A 21,303-nucleotide genomic window follows, 5' to 3' on the forward strand; every position below is an offset into this window, starting at 1 on the left:
GCCACTGTTTACACCATTGTTGCTGTCGCAGTTGCCGATACCCCAAACCGCCGACGAACACTGCACAAGGTTCTCTTTGGATCAGATTTCAGAAGTACCAGAAGCAGAAAGCTCCAGACCAACAGCAGTACAAAATGGTCCAGAAACCCGAACCAGTTCCTGATTGTTGTCGACGTGTCCGAACAGCATTCATTCTATGCAAAGCTTTGTGAGAGATTAAAGTTCAAAATGATTCCTAGTAAGAGAGAAATGCAATATCTGTGTAGATTTTTTTAAAAAAAGCTGGCGTGGAACTTGCCACATCATTTTGTAAAGTTTCCTTGTAAATTTTCTGTGTACCTGCAGCATTTCTCGGATAAGAAACAATGGAACTTTATCAGAAATTCAATATCTTTAATGGAATATCCTGGTCAAATGATCTGGAAGAAAGAAGCAAAATGTACGGATCAATTATTTGGTAATTGCATTGAAGAGGGCAAAAATAATTTAGTCCTCAATGACCAGAGGCTTTAAAACCAAAAACTACCAACTTGCCATGGTAATTTCAAGAAAAAGGGATCCACGAAGGGAAAAGCGAATGAATGGTATAACAAAACTGTTTTCTCATCGTTTAGTCAAAATTTTATTCCAGCAAAAATCTTCCAAGCTGGATCAATGGTGATCATCGTCTCCATGGCCATCAGGAGAACCTCCAGGGCCAACCACTTCCAGCTGTAAAAGACAAACAACAACTCTGTAAAACCTTATTCAGTTAATTTCAAAATAACTACCGACATGATTTTTTTTGTTTTTTTTTTTTTTTGGGGGGGGGGGAGAGGGTCTGTAAAATAAGGATCAGGATCGTCTATAATTATTTATCCGAATTTGAGAGAATTCGAACAAGTGATTATGAGAAACCACTTATGGGACACAGCTCACCGAATAAGTGGTTGGGGTAGCCCAATTTTATTTAGTCAAGTGGTCCCATAAGTGGTCTCTCACAATCACCTACTTAAATTTGAGCGAATAACTGTAAACAATCCTAATCTGTAAAATAACTAACATGGAAGAACGGAATAAATTACCATGAAATATTGTGAACAGACAGGGCATTCATGTGGCTTGCCTTTCTCCAGCCAAAACCACACAACATCATGCTCATCTTCTGTAAATTGTTACAAATTTCAAAACACTGTCAATTACGTGGATTGCAAATTATTTGTTATTGCATAAAAATAAAAATAAAAAAAATAAAAATAAAAAAATAAAAAAGAAGAAGAAGAATGAGAAGAAGCCTTACCCGCCTCACCACCAGGGCATCCAATTATTCTTTTGTCAAAGACAGACTTGACAATAGCAGGTGCTTCCTACAAGCAGGAAAAACATTACAGAACTAGGTATTTGAGGACATCCTTAAATCGCTTAAATCTCGATTATGCCAACTATAATACTTAAAACATTCATTAATCAACTCTACATAAGAGCAATTCAATTAAAGATGCTGCAAGAGCATGTTTTAGAAATTGTTGATAGAATACACACTTTGCTTCAAAAAAAAAAGTAACAAAAATAACACCTCTTGGGTTCAACCTACACAACGTACAGAAGCAGTTGGATTCGGGAGTGGAAGGCAACCCCATTTTGTGGCCTATTATTAGATGAAGGAAAGGAAGAAAAGAAAAGGAAATACATAAAAGGAGAAAAAATGGGGCAGGGTCCACTAAATTTAAAGGAATTGATGAAGAAGAGTCAGGTAAAAGGAATGGTTAATAGTGGGGGAAGAAAGAGATGACATGTGCAAGGGCATAAATTTAATTTCAAGAGAGGTCACTTTCATAGAAAAAATCCTGAAGATAGGACCATTTCAGATCATCCCTCCGAGGAAGTTGCTTAGACATGACCAACACTGAGTAATGGCTTTTAATAGGGAAAGAGGAGAAAGGCTTTTAAAAACTCAAAAAGCCAAGAAAAAAGTGTTTATCAAGGAGGCAAAAAAGAAATAGCAAGATAACAGAGTATTTTAAATAAGAAAATTTAGAAGGTCAGACATTATATATGAGCATGTGCATCTGCGTGCTTGTATCTGAATATGCGTCATATGTATATTATTATATCTTCACAAGTTTGTTAATTTCAACTACAGTTAAAATTTTCCGGTTATATCTTAAGGGTCAAAGTAAAATGATTTAAGTGAAATAAGAAAATCGGATTCAACATGTGTAAAATAAGAAACAGTAATCCGACAAACACAGTCAAAATATACCAAGATCTAATTAACAATCTTTAGAGTTCCTCTGCAAATTAATACCTCATTATAACGGAAGTGAACACCAAAGGAAAGCTTTGAGTTCAAACAACACTGACCTTGGTACCGAAAGGACCAGCTGGATAATTGATTTCAAGAATGTTCTTTCCCTACACATGAAAAATAACAACATAAAAACACTTGGTTATCTAATGATAATAGCAACCCGGAAGTAAAGATCGAGTAAATAAATAAACAACCTCAAGCACAGCCTCGAGTTCCTCTCGCTCATGTCCAGTAGCAATGGGGATTACATCTTCAACCTTCTTCTTCGAAGGATCACCTAATGCAACCAAAAAATAATAATAATAAAAGGGCTAGGAATTTTTATTTAGGACCAAAATAATGCTAGGGTTTATAAAATTAAGCGGCAAACAGAAAAACCTGAGCTTATAAGAAATGGTAAATTTAAACACTAAAAGTAATATTGTAACACTCCCTTCACCTGTGGACTTATCCCAAAAGCCTAAACTTATTGGAAATGGTGAATTTAATCACTTAATCAATATTTCAATACCAATTCTTCAAAGTAGCCAAATTTCCATTTCCTCTAACCAAGTAAAGTGATTTCACAATTCGAATCCGTTTTCCTTTTTCCTTTTTCCTTTTTCATCCAAAAAGCTATTTTCTCGACAACCAAACAGAAAAAAAGAAGAGGATATTCCTGATGCAGAAATGAAGAGTAGTTACCGGAAAGAGAGGGTGCCTGGGGAGAGAAGAGAGTCTGAAACGGCGGCGTTGAGGAAGACGACGATGTTGAAGACGAAGACGGCGAGGAGGTCAGCGATCGGCGGAGTGTGAGAGAAGAGGATCGACATGAGAGTGAGGGTGACGAAGATGCTAGGGTTCGGAACTGAGCCGTTGACGATGAGACCGCTCGCCTCCACATGTTCCTTCAATCTCTCTCGCCCAAAGATGAGAAAAACCGGGACTTAGTGTACTTCTTTGCCACCAGAGAGCGGTGCATTTCAATGTAGCGTGCACGCGTGAGAGCAGTAGGTGAACACGTTGGTTAAAACTTATTATTATTATTATTATTATTATTATTATTATTATTATTTTAAATTTTTCTTGTATTATGAAATAATTCTGAGATAAAAATATAATTTATATTAGTACTCTTTTAAATATTCAACAAAGCTGACATGAAAATGTCTAGTAGCCATTAGATTTATTTATTTTTTACAACGGCCGGTCTAAGGGATACTTGCCAACATTGTTGTCAATTTATTTTTTTAAAAAGCATCAAACTTGTTGGGTAGGATCAGGATTTTCTGTAATTGGGTGTTCAAATTGCACAAAAGCAACCCCATAGAGGGAGGTTGTGGCCTCATCTACCTCGAGCATAGGAGGCCTACATTTGAAGCTATTTGGACCAAATAATCAAGATCTTTTAAAATTATTTGTTCGAATTCTCTCAAATTATTTTTTTTAAAAAAAATGATGGCATCGCCACCACCCTTCTTTTTTCTTCTTTTTTTTTATAAAAATAATTTTTTTAAGTTTTTAAACTTTTAGGTTTTATATATTTATATATTTAATATATTAATATATTTTTATTAAAAGTAACACGTGTCATCATTATATTGGTGCTGACATGGCACACTAACGAAATCCGTCAAATGTTTTGACGGAATTTAACTGCAATGACTAAATTGTTATTTTAGCCTACCTCGAGAACCTCTTAATTATTTTATGAGTAATGATTCACTACCACCTAAATATACAACTTTTCACCACCTTGTCTATGTGGCAAGGTGGTCTTTCACCTTAATTTATTTTTAAAGAATAATGATTCAATGCCACCTAAATATACAACTTTTCACCACCTTGCATATGTGGCAAGGTGGTCCCCCACTACTTTTTGAGTTTTTTTATTTTTTAAAAATAAATTAAAGTGGGGGACCACCTTGCCACATAGACAAGGTGGTGAAAAGTTGTATATTTAGGTGGTAGTGAATCATTACTCATTTTTAAAATATAAAAAAACTCAAAAAGTAGTGGGGGACCACCTTGCCACATAGGCAAAGTGGTAAAAAGTTGTATATTTAGATGGCATTGAATCATTATTCTTATTTTATATATCGTAGGAAGTGATTTGTAATTTAAGCTAATCACATAGACTGATTTTGCATTTATCCCTTTTTTTTTTTTTGTTAAAAAAAAAAAAAAAAAAAGTATTTTTCTACTAATTAATGAAGACAGGATAATTTTGGTTTTTTAATAGTCAAAATAAAGGTATTTTCGAAACTTTTCGGTCAAATTTGATTTTCCATCCAACTTAACGATCAACACTGATGGATGTGACTAAATTGCAACAATTGGCAATAAATGACCAAATCATGACACTTGACAGTTCATGGTGCTTTATAAAAAATAGTTATTAGTTGAAGGACTAAATAATATTTAATCCTATGTTGAAAACAAGTCCATTCTCTAGGATGATGATTTCAAGGGTAAGATTAAAGATTTTGGTTTAGTAAAGTTTATAGTTAGATTAATGTTATACATCACCCCTCTCATCCTTCTAAAGCTTATGTGGCGTGGTCCCTCCAACCGAAAAATTAATCTTCATGCATCAAATACTATAAAGGACCACGTCACATAAGTTTTAGGAGGATGGGAGAGAAACCTGAGAGAAGGATCCTCTCCATTTCAAATGAAATGGAGATGATACAATTAGTATATTTAACATTGTCAATTATATAGTAGTTTGAAGAGGGACTTGATTTTTTTTTGTTTTTTTAGGGAAAATTTTATTTTTCACGAACATTACGTTGGTTATTAGCAAATTCATCTTGAAATATTTTGGGACTGTAACAAATGTTCCCTCTGCTAATTTCCTCATGCTCAAAATTGCTTCCATGTCGAATAAATCCCTGGCCTCAATCTTGTCTATGTAAAGGTTAGTCATTTGTGTTTCATATCATAGCCAGGAGAATCATTTGTTTCATTTCATAACCAGGAGAGAGATGGACATGTGAACGGACGCTATCCACAATTATCAGCTATTTACTATTTAATTTGCAAATGTGATGCACACTCAGAGCGATATTAACTATCTGTATCCGCTACATAGAACTATCCACACATATGATTAACTAAAAGCATTATCCCCAGAAAAATGATTCTTGTACATTTTTTTAACATATTTTTTTTAAATTAATCATTGAATTTATAAGACCCACGAAAACCAAAATGTGGATAATTGACTTGGGAAAAAAAAAAATATATATATATATATATATATATAATAAATGAACATGTAACATATCCCACCCACATATGTAGCTAGTAGTTTTAAGGCTACACAGTTACAATTATTATCAGGATCCGCATAATAGAAACTCAAAGAAGGCTCAAAAGACTAAAATAAAGTAATAAACTCATTACCTATATGCAAACAGCAAATACTAACCGTATTATTCCCCGAACGCAAATATCTATAAATAAAAACCGCATTTTGCATATACGACTGCCAAAATTGTTTGTAAATAACCGCTTCTGAATGAACACCTAATAACCAGGTCATGACCATTAATTGTTATGGGCTTGGCTAAAAGCCCATAACTACAATTCATAACCTATATATAACATGAGTGCAATAGCATAAATTTAAGGATATCCATGTACCCGAATTATCAGAGTTCTATATAATCATTCTCAAGTTGACAAACATCGTCAAAAATATCCCGGCAATGACAATAATTCTAAATCAAAGTATCAAAGCTACAAATATTTAACCAGGCAACTACAATCTCTAGCAGCATGTTAAACAAGTTCAAAGTCCTACTAAAAATGCGCAAGCCTCCAGTCCATGAAAGACAACAACACCATCGCTACTTCTTTGATACCACCTCACGAGCTACTTGAGAACACCATCGCCATCACCATCACTGCTATGATTTCACCTTTGGCCCGAGTCAGGAGAACCATCTCCATAAGAAACCAGTCCCTTCTTCCCATCTGGGCTTCCAGATGGCGACCTTGACCTGTCTTTGCTTACTCGCTTAGGAGATTGAGAGTCCAAGGAGGACCTAGATTCTGATGGGCTCCTGCTCCTGCTCCTAGAAAGTGATCTCCGCTCAGCCCGTGGAGACACGCGAGATCTATACGCCTCAACTGGCGAACGGCTGTAACGCCGACCACGGTAGGGTGGGCTCCGTGATACAGATCGTGTCCTACTTCTTCTGCTTCTATATCTGCAAACACGTCATATAGAACATACAGTAAAAGATAACAAGGATACCCAGAAAAGCATGGTAATGGAAATTTTCTACGCATGGGAATGAGATTGAGATAGAGGTAGGGATTATTCAGCTTTGTTTTTATGGAATCCAATCTAATTCACCAACAAAAATAACTTCCACATCATAAATGGTGAACTTGCAGGCTTTATTCAGGTAATAACAGTCATTTCAAAAGTAGCCCTAGGATTTGTGAGACAGAAGTCGCAACAATAGAAGAGGCAGATCACAAACCTTGGAGGACTTCTTACTCTTGGTGGGCTTCTGTAACGCCTAGGGGAATACCTTCTGTAATTTGAATACCTAGGAAAGCAGGCAAGCACAATCATTCATTTTTACATATTTTATAATTTGAAGGTCAAAGAATCCACAATTAGGTGCCACTTACCTGTCACGGTCATTTCTACCACCATAACGATAAGACCTCACAGGAGACGCAGATGGGGTTCTGTATCGCCGTGCATAAGAGTACCGCTGACTAAAACCACGCCCCCTTCTGATTCGCTTGGGAGACCCATCTGGGGAAACACTTCTTGACAAACTCCTCCCTCGGTCAGGAGGTGACCTAGCTCTTCGTGCAGGGCTAGGGCTCCTTGAATAACTACGACGATTATTCCGAATTGGTGCCCTAATAGGACTTCGGCTAATCCTCCTTGAAGGGGCCCTACCTGAGCTTCTGCTCACGCTTCTTGGAGATCTGACTGGGCTTCCACTTATGCTTCTTCTAGAAACTCTAATAGGGCTTCTGCTAATTGATTTTTTTGATGAGGTTCTTGGTGGACTCCGGCTTCGGCTTCTTCGCGATAGGGATCTTACTGGGCTCTCACTAACACTTCTTTGAGACCGAGCTCCCACTGGGCTCCTACTGATACTTTTTCCTTTCCTGCCCCTTGCTGGACTTCGGCTGACGCTTCTGACTGGGCTCTTACTGCTATCACTTCGAAGAGGACTTCTAGCAGGACTTCTGCTGATACTCCTCTGTGGAGCAGGAGAGGGGCTTCTACTACGACTTGGACTTCTGCTCAGTCTCCGTTTTGGACTAACACTTGGGCTCTTGCTCAGACTCCTGGGACTAATAGTCATACTCTTACTCATGGTCCTCTTAGGACTTATGCTTCTGCTCCTGCTCATCAACTTTGAATAAAATACCGGATCTTGAACAATCGATAAGCATAAAGAATAACTGAGGTGTGACAAGAATGGAAAGTAGACCTAGATTTGCCTGGGTGATCATCTACTACGTCAGGTTGTCTATCTCCGCTTCTGTCGGAATTAGCATCTGCTTCAACGCCATTGCTTCTCTGCTCTCCATTCTCCTTGGGGGATTCTTCCTCCCTCTTTTTACGACGGGTGGAAGCAAGTTCTTTCGTGACAACCAAGGGAGGCTGTTCCACAGCTGCAAAACAAAATACAAAAAAGCAGCAACAAAAAACATGATCAAAAGGTGAGGAAAAAGAGCACACAGCTTGAAAAGAGAGAAATACAAAGATCCCCCTTATAGAATAGGTTATCTCATATACCTCACTTATTTTTCAGCGACATTAAAGACCCATAAATTCAAATGGATCCTACTGTTGTTTATAGCATTGGAATATATATATATATATATATATATATATATATATATATAGAGAGAGAGAGAGAGAGAGAGAGGTCATGTGAATAAGAATGCTGTGAAAAATGGGTTGTCCCGCTACAGCAAAACAGTAAAGGGACAAATGAAATCTCGTACATTAAACTAGAGGCAACCGCCTTTTTACCAACAACTAAACACAAAAGCATACTTCACCCAACCCGTTTTATTCCGTGTTGGGTTGTCCCATAATCGACGTCTACTTTCCAAAATCAATTCACCAAACTGCATGACCTTAATTCTTTTAAGTAGAAAAGAACAGAAAAACAGAGAATAAAAAGGGGCAGTTAGCAAAGGTCTTTTAGTTGCAGAAAGCAATGACATTGCCCCAAAATTTTGAAATCACAAAGATGGACAAAAAAACAATAGAGACAAATGGAGTGTTTATACAGATTTCATTCTGAGGTAAATGTAGCAGTTATCTCCAGAAGGATTCCATGTATCCACAAAAAGAGAATACGTACAGAGAACAAATTCCATACTACACATGGGCTTACCACAAGTAAATCTAGTTATTAGGCTTGGCAATTCGGGTTGGCGTGTCAACCCGTTTAGCTAATTTGGTAAAAAATATGTCATTAATGCGTCATAAATATGTCATAAACGGGTTGATGAGTCATAAACGTGTCATAAGCAGGTTGGTGGGTCATAAAAGGGTTATAGCCTAAACCCACACCCTATATATTCGTGTCGGATTTGCGGGTCGTGTCAAAATTGCCAAGCCTACTAGTTAAGCAGTTTAAACAAATTCTAGGAAATGCAATGTTCATTTCAACATTCATTTTCGTTTGTGCCGAATGATATTCTATAAAATAGCAATAGGAATACATGAGGCTTATACATATTGTGGCCAAATCAGGCAGGTTTTAACAGGATGCAATATAGCATAAATAATGAAAATTATCATACTTTAGGGTAGTAGTATATAGAGCACCATTTGTTTTAAATGTTGAGACAACCTTCACCCCCTGCTCCACCTTTTCCCAGAAAATGATAACATAAAATAAACACAAGTTTTAAAAGAAATAATGGTGTTAATTTTATTTTTGCAACTACAATTAAATTCAAACATATCATGATAAAGAACACCAACCAGCAAAGAGAGTAGAGATGAATTATTTAGATGGATCTACTAGAATATTGATATATTGAGAAGCTGCATATACAATGACATCAAGCATTACCAGTCTTCTGAGAACGATCTTTTCGCTTCTGATCTTTTTCGAGATCATCAAGGTCATCGCTATCAGAGCTACTTTCACTTTCGTTCCCACTCTTGGTATCCGTCGTACCATCTGATGCTCTACAGAACAGAGAGGCAGAATTCAGCATAGTGTCCTTAAGAAGATGTTAAACACACACATGATGTCCAATACTTGGTTTAAAAACGCACATAATCTTGTTCGTGCACAAAGGGAAGCAAATTTGCTATACATATATCAACCACAAACTTCTATCCCCTGCTCCACAATGTGTCCTCCATCCCTCACCCCACATAAGTAATAACAAAGAGAATTATTATAATTAGAATATGCATAAACATGAATTACTTTTTATTGGTAACCTACACATGCATTCAGTGAGTCTTCAACCCACGACTTCACCCTCCAACCAATTCTTATGGGGGGAGGAAATGACAATTGCGCTAGAGCGCACTAACTAGTAAACAAAATAACTTAAAAGCCATAAGATCTGAGAGATTATTATTAGTTCACCTATTCAAATTAGCAAACTAAACACGAGACTAAAATATTATGAGAAGACAGGCACATGTAACAACTAGAATTGAATCATGGTCAAACAATACATGTGTTTTAAATTAACGAATATCATGCACCCAACCTTCTTGCTCTACGCTTGGATCTTTTATCACGCTTCTTTCGCCTTCTCTCGCGGCGTTTATCACTTCTTTTTCCCCTTCTATATTTGTCTCTTTTAGAAGATCTCTTTCTCTTCTTACGCCTGTCATCACTTGAAGAACTAGTGTAAGATGATGATGACAAATACAAGTCAGAATCACTATCAGATTCAGATGATTCCAACTCAGTATCTGAGGAACTATCTGACTCAGATGAATAGTATCTTCTTCTCCTTTTCCTTTTATCTCTAGATGATTTCTTGTGCTTTCCCTTCCGTCGTGCTTCATGATTATTTGCATCAGAAGATGCATCTTTTCCTATTTTCAATTTATTTGCTTTTTTCCTGTCTGCATATAGAACAAGTAAAAGGCTGTAACATATATAAAAGAGAATTTCTCACCAAGCTAGATCAGACAAGCATTGAAAATAGAAGAACTATTCCATAGAATACTACAAAATTAAGGGCTACCCATTAAACTACCTCAGAAAGTTTAATCAATAATAACCCCTCCGCCCCAAATTGAGAGTCTCATCTTTCCTTTTTGGGGATGTCCGAAAGTCTGTACCCCACTTGAAGAGTTAAATATGAATTTTTTTAGTTTCTTAAATAACCCTTTTGGAGGGAAAATTCCAACTGTTTTACAAACAAACTAGCAAGTTTTTAGCTCTCGAGGAATAATCTTAACCCTTTATCACTTCTCTTTCAAGAAAAGGAACTCTCAATTTGTAACAGAGGGAGTGAGTATTCCATTAAGACTCTTGTAAGTAGACATTAGATGCTGTAGCGCTAAGATTCTTACTCTCATTAAATTCACCACAATTGATGATTTTAACTGTCACACTTGGACTCCCATCTTCATCACCCACGTCTTCAATTTTCCTCAGTACTTCATGTCCATGAACAAGCTTCCCAAAGACAACATGCTTCCTGTCAATACGATGACAAATCCTAAACAGGCTATTGAAAACGCCAGATTGTACATACTAGAAATTACAGGATGAAAAGAAATTTCAACCTAGGGACCAAACAAACAACAAAGTGGTTAAACAAACCTGTCAAGATGATGATCTGCCTCAAAGGTGACAAGGAAATGAGAACCTAAAGTATCTCGATCAGAAATTGCCATTGTTAAAAGACCAGGTCCATCATGCTTTAGGCTGGGTGACTCATCTGAAACAACATACCAAACAATTGTTACTCAACATAATCTTAAGACCAAGAATCATGACACTTGCACCATAAATCTACTAAAGACAACGAATCAACATGTATAGTGCATAAGAAAGCTTCATCAATCTTCACGTCATAATAGACGTACAAAACAAGCAAGCAGTACCTTTGTCCAATACAAGACAATAGTGAAACAAAAAAAATCACATTGCACAAAGGATCTGTGCATCACATATTAACTACATGAGGCATTGTACAAATAAAGAATTGACATCTCAAAAAGAAAATGGAGTTTCATTCATTGAAGTCCCAATTCTCACTCATAATAACACAGTGGCATCATAGCTTTCAGAAATACTGAGCCTTTTTTCATTTGGTTGGGGGTTCAGAAATTAAAAACATGTTAAAGCTAATCTCCTTCCACTAGTAAGTTAGACACCCAGTGGCTCTTCAACCAAGGACATCCCATCCACCTTGTTCTAACTAACTTCATGACCATGTTAAAGCTAGACTTTAAACAAAAAAAAGATGATAGTGGAGCTTGAAACAAACTGACAACTTTTTTTTATAAGTAAAAGTTTATTGAAATGAAAGCGTAAGGTGCCCCTACGTACACAGGTAGTATACACAGGAGAGCCAAAGCTGACCCTAAAAAACCCGAACAAAAACCCAGCAAAAAGCCCCAAAGACAACCTAGAAACCGAAATAACACCCAAAAGACAACCCACAAAAGACCCCAAGCACTGGACCCAAAAAAACCAAGAAAAACCTAAAAACCGAAAGAGCACCAGAGAACAACCCACAAAAACCCCCCAAGGCATTCAACCCTACAACCTATTGGCCTTGTCTTTCCTACACCTCGAAGAAGCTTTAATGACTCCGTAATTGACGAAACTTTGAAGATTCCAAAGTTCCCTCTTACTTTCGCATTTCTTGCGCTCAATCATCTCACCCCAGATTTCACGGTGCCTGTCTCTGTTCCTCAGTCACCAACGGATACATCTCAGAGATCCTCCCCCAAAGCTCTGCCTCCTTCCAAGCCGCCTTCTCCCAATTCTGGTTGCAAACAATAGGTAGATCCTTCTTAGGAGGCTCCGTAACCTTCTTCAAAGGGAGCTCCCTCTCCGGCGTCAACTTCTCAAGTATACGCTTAAGTGCGTATACTTGAACGAATCAATTATTGACATAGAAATTGTACATACTCTGATCAAAGATGCATAAATAGAAGATGCTAAAAGATCATACATAACTTAAATTGCTCCCAAACAATTGACCGTAAAGACAATTGAGAAACCAACATTGTAAACCCAGAAGTTAATATATTGGTATGCAGTAGGCAAATTAAAAACGCATTGCCATTTAGCAAGACAAACAAGCATTTTACACCCATATCCATAGAGATTGTCCACCTTTGATTGTAGTATTCCCATAATGTGTCAATTTACAAGAAACAATGTAAGGGTAAGTACAACTTTTTGATACCATGTTCTAAAGATTCTAGAATTATTGTCTATGTTGACACACTGAACAAATGGAAGGGTAGCAGTGAAAAAAAAATAGATAAGAAAACTTTATTAAAGAAAGCGTGAGGCCCCCTTAAGTACACAGGAACAACCAAAACTAACCCGCAAAAACCCACAACACCAAGGCCCCAGAAAACGAAAAAACCAAAAACAAAATACAAAAAGACTCAACTAAGAACAAGACTACCCACTACCTGCCAAGGCACAACAAACCTACAACATGTGTGCCTTGCATTTCCTATGCCAAGAAGGATTTTTCGCGTTGCTGTAATTGATGGAGCTACACAAATTTAGAAGCTCCCTTCTTCCTTTAGACTTCTAGCGCGCAATCAACCGGAATTCCTCTTCCATGACATCCCGAACAGCTATGGCCTCCTCCCCAAAATCCCCATTCATCACCCAATCTAAGGGCAATCCATCCCAATAATCATCTTCTTCCTCCTCCCACACCACAATCTCCCCGTTACGATCAAAATCGACTGGCCAATTCCGAGATTGGGAGAAACCATTTAAGCAACCACTCGGAGGAGAGGAAGGACCTACCACCCCGCCATTGTTGACCTCCTGAAGCAAGGCGGGAGAGACAAACTATTGGGGGAAGGTTGAGAAACCCCTTCATAAAAAGGCCCTCATTCACTAGCGTCTCTGTCTTCTTCATTGCAAGAGGCTTTGCCACCTTCTTCACTAACGGCTCTGCAACCTTGATCCTCTTATCAGCGTAGCCAACAGACATCTTCGCGGCTTCCAGGGAATCAAAAATTAGCACATCACTCCACTTCACAGATTGCCCTTCCCTCAATTTTTTCGCCCTCCTATAGTAACACTGAAAAGGCTTAGAAACCACGGGGAGAGGAGAATGCAGCTTCTCTTCCAAAACAGCTGCTCCAGCACGAGACGAAGGGGCAGAACAGGGTTTAGAAATCTAAAGCGTCCCCAATGGAGTGAACTTAAAGACAGGAGCCAAAGGAGCAGGATCGACCGAAAAACCCAGATCCAGTGTCAGCGAAGGGGGGAAACCGAATTCTTTAGAGGCTGGAGTTCGGCTAGAATACACCATAAACATCTGGGAACTGCTCAACTCACCCTCGAACGAAGACATAAACGGAACCGTCCCTGCAACTGCCTCCGGCGAGGGCTCCAACCTAAAAGAATCCCCAACCAAAAACTAACAAAGCAGGACTCGCACCCTCTGTGGCTCCCAACGATGTAACCTCCAAACCCCTAGGAGGAAGCCGATTCAGAACCAGCCCAAAAGACGCCTCCGGTGTCATCTCAGGCAGGGATGGTGGCGGACAAGAAACTTTAGGTTTCTGCACGAGTCAAACCAGGCAAAAACCTAAGGGTTTTTGAATCAGCCCCGACCTCGCAAACCAGTCGAGAAATCTCCTTACAGCCCAACCCAATGCCAAATAAAATCGGGACCCAACTTATGACAAGTCCGCAGTCTCAAATTTTCAAAATTCAAATTTGAACAAGTACTTACCCTACTGTCAAACATACTAGTCTTTGTCCAACAGATCAAGTGGATGAGACTCCAATGAGAAGCAATCCACCGCCGATCTCGGATTAGCCTCTGCATGACACACCGCCGGAAGAAGATCAAACTCACAAGGTTCCACCAACGAAGCCCTTAACCAGGAACGACCACCACCCACGATGGGCAACACCTTTGCAACAGTGGTCGAATCCGACCTCAACACCTCCGCAAAAGAAGGCCCCATCCACTTTGGAGCCAAGCTCAGAGTCGACCGAACACCCTTCAAAACCTTCTTCTCCGATGTAGATGAGGAACCGAGCCCACAACCCACCGAGACTGAGAGAAAATCTACAGCCTTTCTCAGCTTGTCGAAGAATTTAAGCCATCCCCACACTCCACGACCCTCGGGGATAAGAATGGACCCTTTCCGACCGCCCAACCTGAACGTTGTCGCCTCTAAGAAGCGCCCCAGCTTTATTCCCACCTCTCCGAGTAGTCAGAATTTTTGATCCTTCTCGGAACAACTTAACAAAATCTTGCCCTTCCGGGAAACCCAACAACACTTCCAACGTCGACGCAAGCCACTCGGAGCTCTAAGAATTCAAGATGACCACCCCAAAAAAAATTTCCTCTTCTCCTCCCTCAACGTCAACGCCCCACCCAAAACCGAGAAGGCAAAAGACTTTGACTCCACTATGAAATTCTTATCCATCTCACGACACACCCGATAATAAGACAACCAACCTAAAAAAAATCATTGCCAGAAAAAGAACCACCCAACAAATCAGAGAACCGAAACACGAAACTTGAGAACCAAGCGAGAGGCTAAGAAAGATAGAGGATGCGAGAGGACGGAAAAGAAAGAGGCTAAGAAAGTTTCTGGACGCACTCTCACGTGCCGTCACTAGGGCAGAGAGGAGAGAAGCCATTCTCTTTTAACTAGCCATTCCCTTTTAACTAGCCACTAGTCAAGCCTAGCAGTGGAAAATTAAACCTGATTAGTGCGACTGCATTACTAATTATCTCCATGAAGTGTCAAATTCAATTAAGTAAACACAGCATTTGATTTATACTTTGCCACTAAATGGTTGGCCAAAATGAGGACCCACTCAACAGAAAATTAAATTTATAAACATGTCACAGGTTTGGATATCCAATTTTTGAATGGAAATACAATCCATAATTCATATCATTATGAAGCGCACTGCATAGATATCGAAAAATACTAATAAACGGTTTTTTCAAAGTTTCCACTTATCAAACAATTCAATCACCAATTTTGGAATTAGAATGAGGTTTGAGATAGAAAAAGATGAGTATAATGATCTAACCTGGAAACTCTTCCCCGTATATGCTTTCTCCACTGGTACCTAGGAAAAAAGAGCAAAATAAAATTCAAAATCCAATGGAAAAAGGATGTGTATTTACAACTACATAATATGGAGTATTACCCATAATGAACCCTTCTCTGCCAAATACTAAGTTTAATCAAAACTTAGGAAAATGCCGACTAATAGCTATCTCCAATCAAAGTTATAAGTCCAAACGAATCCAATTCATTTTCAGATTATGCATCATGTCCAATAGCATTTGTAATAAGATCTATGGAATCAGTACAAAGCTTATCAATTCAGCAATGTGAACCAAACAACAGCTTGAGGCCAGGAGCAAGGAAAAGAGTCAAGTTGATCAGATTCATCAACCAGGAGAAGCAAAACGAAATTAAGATTTGCAGAAGAAGCAACAGTATGGATACAATGTTTTATCATCATCCATAAAGAAGAATAGTTCTAGATCTACCAATCCCTTGTGAGGCTCAATCCACAAGTGAACGAGAGGAGGAGGATCAGTCAAAATGACTATTCAGTTTGGCTCATAACTCCATTTCATCAACAAATCACCATCCACTTATTTTAGAATTACTTTTAACCTATATAAAGGTGAGTTTCCTTGACCAGGGAACAAGACATACAAATCCAAGATCTCAGAACCACACTGCAAACAGTTCAAACAATGCGAGCAATTTTTACCATGGATTGCACCCCTCAAAAAGTTATATAGAATGAGACAAGGAAATGGCTTCAGAAGTGACACATACCATCTCGTCTAACAAAATCGCCACCCTGCAAAATAAACACCAACTATTAATCCTATAGATACCAGAAAGACTGTACAAAAGTGGGCTGGGCATGGTTAAGTTTAGTAAAACTTTGAGGATGGACAACTTAGTAAGTACAACCTTAAAACTATATCACAAGAAAAGCAGTCGTGACCATCAGCCCTGTATCCTACAGCATAAACAAGGGTAACTGACTAAAAGACAGACCACTTCTAAGTCATCCTCAACCAGAAACTTAGCACAGAAGCAAAATCACAATTAATCTAGAGAATAAATATCAAAACAAAAATAATAATAATAACAGGTAAATAACATACCTGTGCAAAGAAACCTTTGACGATGCGGTGGAAAAAAGATCCCTTGTAGTGCAGTGGTCTTCCCGTTTTCGGACCAATCCCCTTTTCTCCTGAAGATGTAAAGAAATATTAAAGAAACAAAAAATATACCTCAATGACAAAAACTTAATTCCAGAAATATGTAAGCTTACCTGTACAAAGCGCTCGAAAATTTTCAGCAGTCTTAGGAGCAACATCAGGGAAAAGCTGTATAAGACCAAAGATGACCAGTAATAAATTATTCTGTTCCATCAATCACACTACAGTACAGCAACAGAAGCAAACAAAAAGTACTGCAGAACACAGATTAATATGCAACCGACATTTAGCTTGAAGATTCAAACATAGTAATACCTCAAAAACCATTCTTTCAGCAGGATCTCCATCAACAGACACATCCATAAAAACCAATGGGCTCTTCTTCTTTGCCATTTTCTTCATTTTTCAGTATTGAAACTCAGCCAGCATAACCATTTATCTGATGGAATAAAATTTTACATCTGTTAGCAATCTCTACCAAACCATATTAGTAGACAGGCAAATATACTAGTAGAACCTCTTGAACTGTTAATTAATGAGACCAAACATTGACAAAATAAGCTTTCCAATACATGAGACCAAATATATGATAACATGCAGCACCTGTGTGACACAGACATCTCATGGACATGGATATGTCAAGGACACGTGCCAAAAAGAAGGGGTCAAGAGCACCATTGAAAGAGATAATCTATTAAACCATAACATGTTTCAAGTTGTTATCATATTACAATTAAATGTTTATCAAAATCTCTATTTCTAGAGATACTGTAATTCAATTTAAAAGTTGAAGGCAAACAAAACAGTTAATCAACTCAGAAGCACCCTTATAGTATTATTTTGCTCCAATATTTCAACACTAGAGACATAGTGGATGTAAAAGTGATATAATCATATTAGTAAAAATAACAGAAAAAAATAATTCAATCCAGAGAAGAGAGTCTAAGCTAACTAACGGTAGTGCTGCACCCACATTCACCAAATTCACCAAACTTTAATCAATTCAATTTCTTAAAGTGGCCAAATTCACATGAAACCAGTAGTCAGATGTATAATAGGAAGGGAAAAAACAAAGATAAAAGAAAAAGAGAACCTACGTAGTATATCAATCAACAAGAAGTCTTAATTTGAAACTCACAACTGATAAATGCATGAATTAAACAAGCAAAGAACATAAACTTCCCCAAAATGGATGCATAACAATTTCAACCAAAACTCATCTGCTCGGAAATAAACATGGAATTTTTCATAGCTTCAGGCAGCAAGGGGAACCCCAAACCCAATATCTGAGCAATAGCAAACAAATCAACCACTAAATATACATGTTAAGCTACTCTCCTCAGAGAAAAATTAACAAAATAAAGAACAAAAAAATTTAAGCTGTTCTTCATTCTTTTATGTTTAAGAGTGACATAGATCCAAACCTAACCTTTACAACTATACCCAGCAATCAATTAATAAACTCTCGCAAGTTAAAACACAACAAAGCCACGAACCCTTTCAAATGGATACACAATAAAGGAAGTCAACTTAAAATGTATCTACAATACGTGCTTTACCAAGCTGCAAACCTTAAACCCTAGCTGAAATCCTCACAAACCCTAACATAAACGCATGCAATTGAAGATAATTATAACTACAGCATCAAACCAAACTAAGATTACATTATTAAAATTCGCCTACTGATTAAAGCGTATAAATATGCACAAATTCAATCATATTATTCTTGGAAAAAAAAAAAAACGACGGATATGGGAAAAAGATTAGAAGTTTCGGATCAAAGTCACGAGCTCAGAAATAGCAAAAAATGATACAGTAGTAGAGATCGAAGACAGAAAAAAAAAAAATGCAAATTGCAAAGAGAAACCCTAGAAAGCACCTTAGAGACGCAGAACCACAGAAATGTGACGACGAGATTATCAACCGAGAGAGAGAGAGTGTGAGCTCGGTGAGAGAAAAAACCTAGCCCTTTGTATTTATATAAAGCCTAGCTGCTTCTAGTCGACCCTGAAGTTACTGGACTGTCCCTGGTTTTCGAGGCTCTCAGGGCAAGGGTAGCACCAAATGACGACCATGTCCCTAGACTCGGTGGACTGAATTTTCTTTTTCTTTTCTTCCTCTAATTAGTATCTTAATACATTAGAGAATAATGACTTGCTTAAAATATAAAATTAGTATTAACAAGAATGCAAAAGGTTAGAATTGAATGCCATTCTTATTCATTTCTGTTATGAAAATATATAGAAATAACCACAAAATTTAACAGAAATTAAATCATATTATAACCAAATTTTCTAAAATATAACGTCTTTAAAATTCATTATTTTTCCTAAGCACCTACAAAAAGGTATTTGTTGGCCGCTCATAGGGAAGACAACGAATACTTTTTTATGGGCAAAGAAATAAATGGTTTTTTGGGATATGATTTTTAGAGCTATTTCATTATTGAAATAATACATTTTTTATATTTAAGTAAATAAATTATCGTTAAAAGCGAAGAGCACAACTCCAAAGAAAAATGTCTCAAACTCCTCTAACATCAATTTTTTTTTTTTTTTTTTTTTTTTGTATAGATCCCTTAACATCATTTATTGATCATCGAGATATCTATCATTTTGTTCTCTCCATAAGCATCACAAAAGACTATAAGCCACAACCTTCCACACAACAACATTCTAAGAGCGTCCACCCGTCCACTAACAAGCGAACAAATCAATCACCCTCCAAGGCGTAACCCAATACAAAATTCTTGAGGAAATACTTATTTCTTATCTTTTGAAGATGAATAGCTATGTCTTGTTTTATCATATAATAATGGTGGCGCAGTCAAATAATCGAATAAATATCCATATAGAATAGTTATTATTTTATTCCTGGTTCTATGATGTGTATCAAATGTGACATAAATTCTTTTTTAAGTGGAATAATAATAATGGCTTGATTCTGTAATGTACTTTTATATTTTTGAAGGTTTTGTACGTTTTGGGTTGAAGATTAAGTCTTTCATGCATTATGGTACAATTGAACATTCCACACATCCTAAACAAATATTCGATACCCGTGGATCGAACGATCAATGTTAAAGGTCGAACGTTCGAAGGTGCCCAAAATCATTGAATTAGGGTTTTAATTATAGTTTAAGGCTTTCGTGTTTAGGTTAGATTTTTGAAGTGATGCTTTACTATGTTAATGTGTTTCACAGTAGCAATAATCTAATATGTACGAACTTATGGATAAGCAGACAAGGTAGGTGAATACTTACAAAATTGACCTCCCTTTAATGTGTGATATGTCAACGGATTAGGCATATTTTATTTTCTTTAATGACATGTTATAAGTCTGCTAAATTTTCATAATATTCTTACAACTGTTTTAAGACAAGTATTACTTATATTTTGAATAAATTAACTATATTACATGCATCGTATGACATGGTATACCGGTACATGTGGTAAGACGACTATGGGCTTACTATACGGGTTTAACTCTATGGTCACAGTCTCACAGAGGTTACTTTAATGTTATGATGGGCCTTAGATCTAATAGCATCGATGTTGTTTACATGTCACTTGAGATAGCATCAACCATGTTGTGAATGAGTTAATATCCTGAGTAGACTATACAAAAAATAACTATGACTACTTTTCTCTCTCTATATATATATAATATGTGTACGTCATCTTTTCCCCGCATTACAAGATTAGTATTTGTTACCGGAATTATGTCAAACAACTCTTTAAATTAAATTTCTTTTATTTGGCATAATAATGGAGACTATACCTCAAATTGTGAAACTCATGTTTGTGGTTCCGTAATTATTTACATCAATTAAAGTTTATTATATAACCAGTTTCGTAATAATTTATTTACTAAGTCTTCAACTTGCATTATTTTATTTTTCTCGTTAAAAACCTCGGTGTGTACGATTTAGTAGGTTACTAGTACTTAAGACCGAAAATTTTGCTATGATAAAGATGCTAAATGAATGGCTCGTAATATCAAGTCTAGTTGTTTGAGTTTAAAAATAATATTGAAAAACTCCGAGTCTATAATTGATAATATATATGTTGATAATTAAACTAAATAATAAAATCAAAATCATGATTTTTCCGCTTTTCGCACTATTTTACTATGATAAGTTGCTATGGGTAATTCCACTGGACAGTTACCAGTTAATTGATCTGGATGAACCGTCAGTAACTTTCAAAATTAAGTAAATACAATTACCTAAGGCTAGTTTGGCAAACTATTTTCATTATTCCTCTATTTCTTTTCACTTATTTCAAAAATATCAAATAAAAAACATTATAACTTTTTTACACTTTTTATATCACATCAATAATTGTTTATTATTATTCAAATAAAAAAATCCACTACAAAACAAAACTTTTTCACTTTTCTATAAAACATTCTCAAATTTTATATCACATCAATCACTTTTTACTATACAATACACAAATATTCCCCAACCCAATTACTTACCAAACAGGCCATATTTTTTGAGTGATATGAAAAATGTTAGGATTTATGCCATAAAATCCAATTCGTTACGTATGGTATTTTAGTTTTATTAAATAAAGTTATTTATTTACTGATTTATTTCAATAACATTGGGC

At 36.9% G+C, this 21,303-nt stretch overlaps 2 protein-coding genes across 4 annotated transcripts; both read right to left on the reverse strand.

The window, feature by feature from the left end:
- Positions 1-438: 438 nt before the first annotated feature.
- Positions 439-3,257, reverse strand: LOC133870107 (cytochrome c oxidase subunit 5b-2, mitochondrial-like). The gene is made up of 6 exons (XM_062307156.1): positions 2,975-3,257; positions 2,485-2,567; positions 2,344-2,394; positions 1,280-1,346; positions 1,065-1,144; positions 439-711 (listed from the first exon to the last, which is right to left on the reverse strand). Exons 1-6 carry the CDS (start codon positions 3,171-3,173, stop codon positions 652-654), a joined length of 540 nt encoding a protein of 179 aa, XP_062163140.1. The 5' UTR covers positions 3,174-3,257; the 3' UTR covers positions 439-651.
- Positions 3,258-5,914: 2,657 nt separating this feature from the next.
- LOC133870268 (peptidyl-prolyl cis-trans isomerase CYP95) lies at positions 5,915-18,674 on the reverse strand. 3 transcript variants are annotated; one of them, XM_062307359.1, is made up of 14 exons: positions 18,567-18,674; positions 17,003-17,126; positions 16,801-16,855; positions 16,631-16,719; positions 16,293-16,317; positions 15,526-15,564; positions 11,077-11,194; positions 10,824-10,951; positions 10,007-10,370; positions 9,349-9,467; positions 7,744-7,927; positions 6,920-7,648; positions 6,766-6,834; positions 5,915-6,486 (listed from the first exon to the last, which is right to left on the reverse strand). In XM_062307359.1, the coding sequence occupies exons 2-14, from the start codon at positions 17,087-17,089 to the stop codon at positions 6,192-6,194; spliced, it is 2,301 nt and encodes a 766-aa protein (XP_062163343.1). In that variant the 5' UTR covers positions 17,090-17,126; positions 18,567-18,674; the 3' UTR covers positions 5,915-6,191. The 3 variants fall into 3 exon arrangements, with proteins under 3 accessions (XP_062163343.1, XP_062163340.1, XP_062163344.1); XM_062307356.1 differs by having other exon boundaries at positions 6,920-7,654; XM_062307360.1 differs by lacking the exons at positions 16,631-16,719; positions 16,801-16,855; positions 17,003-17,126; positions 18,567-18,674 and adding an exon at positions 16,434-16,460 and having other exon boundaries at positions 6,920-7,654.
- Between the last annotated feature and the right edge of the window lie 2,629 nt (positions 18,675-21,303).

The sequence above is a fragment of the Alnus glutinosa genome, chromosome 6 (genome assembly GCF_958979055.1).
Source record: "Alnus glutinosa chromosome 6, dhAlnGlut1.1, whole genome shotgun sequence".
NCBI lineage: Eukaryota > Viridiplantae > Streptophyta > Magnoliopsida > Fagales > Betulaceae > Alnus > Alnus glutinosa.

What these genes read in the sequence shown, in the direction of transcription:
- LOC133870107 (XM_062307156.1), bottom strand. Translation starts at nt 3,173, where the DNA reads ATGTGGAGGCGAGCGGTCTCATCGTCAACGGCTCAGTTCCGAACCCTA. An exon ending in ATGCCCTGGTGGTGAGGCGG is followed by an intron (nt 1,145 to 1,279) that starts GTAAGGCTTCTT and finishes AACAATTTACAG; the next exon opens with AAGATGAGCATGATGTTGTG. An exon ending in TCTGTTCACAATATTTCATG is followed by an intron (nt 712 to 1,064) that starts GTAATTTATTCC and finishes TGTCTTTTACAG; the next exon opens with CTGGAAGTGGTTGGCCCTGG.
- LOC133870268 (XM_062307356.1), bottom strand. Translation starts at nt 17,089, where the DNA reads ATGAAGAAAATGGCAAAGAAGAAGAGCCCATTGGTTTTTATGGATGTG. An exon ending in CGATTTTGTTAGACGAGATG is followed by an intron (nt 15,565 to 16,292) that starts GTATGTGTCACT and finishes CTTTTTTCCTAG; the next exon opens with GTACCAGTGGAGAAAGCATA. An exon ending in GGTAGAAATGACCGTGACAG is followed by an intron (nt 6,835 to 6,919) that starts GTAAGTGGCACC and finishes CTGCTTTCCTAG; the next exon opens with GTATTCAAATTACAGAAGGT.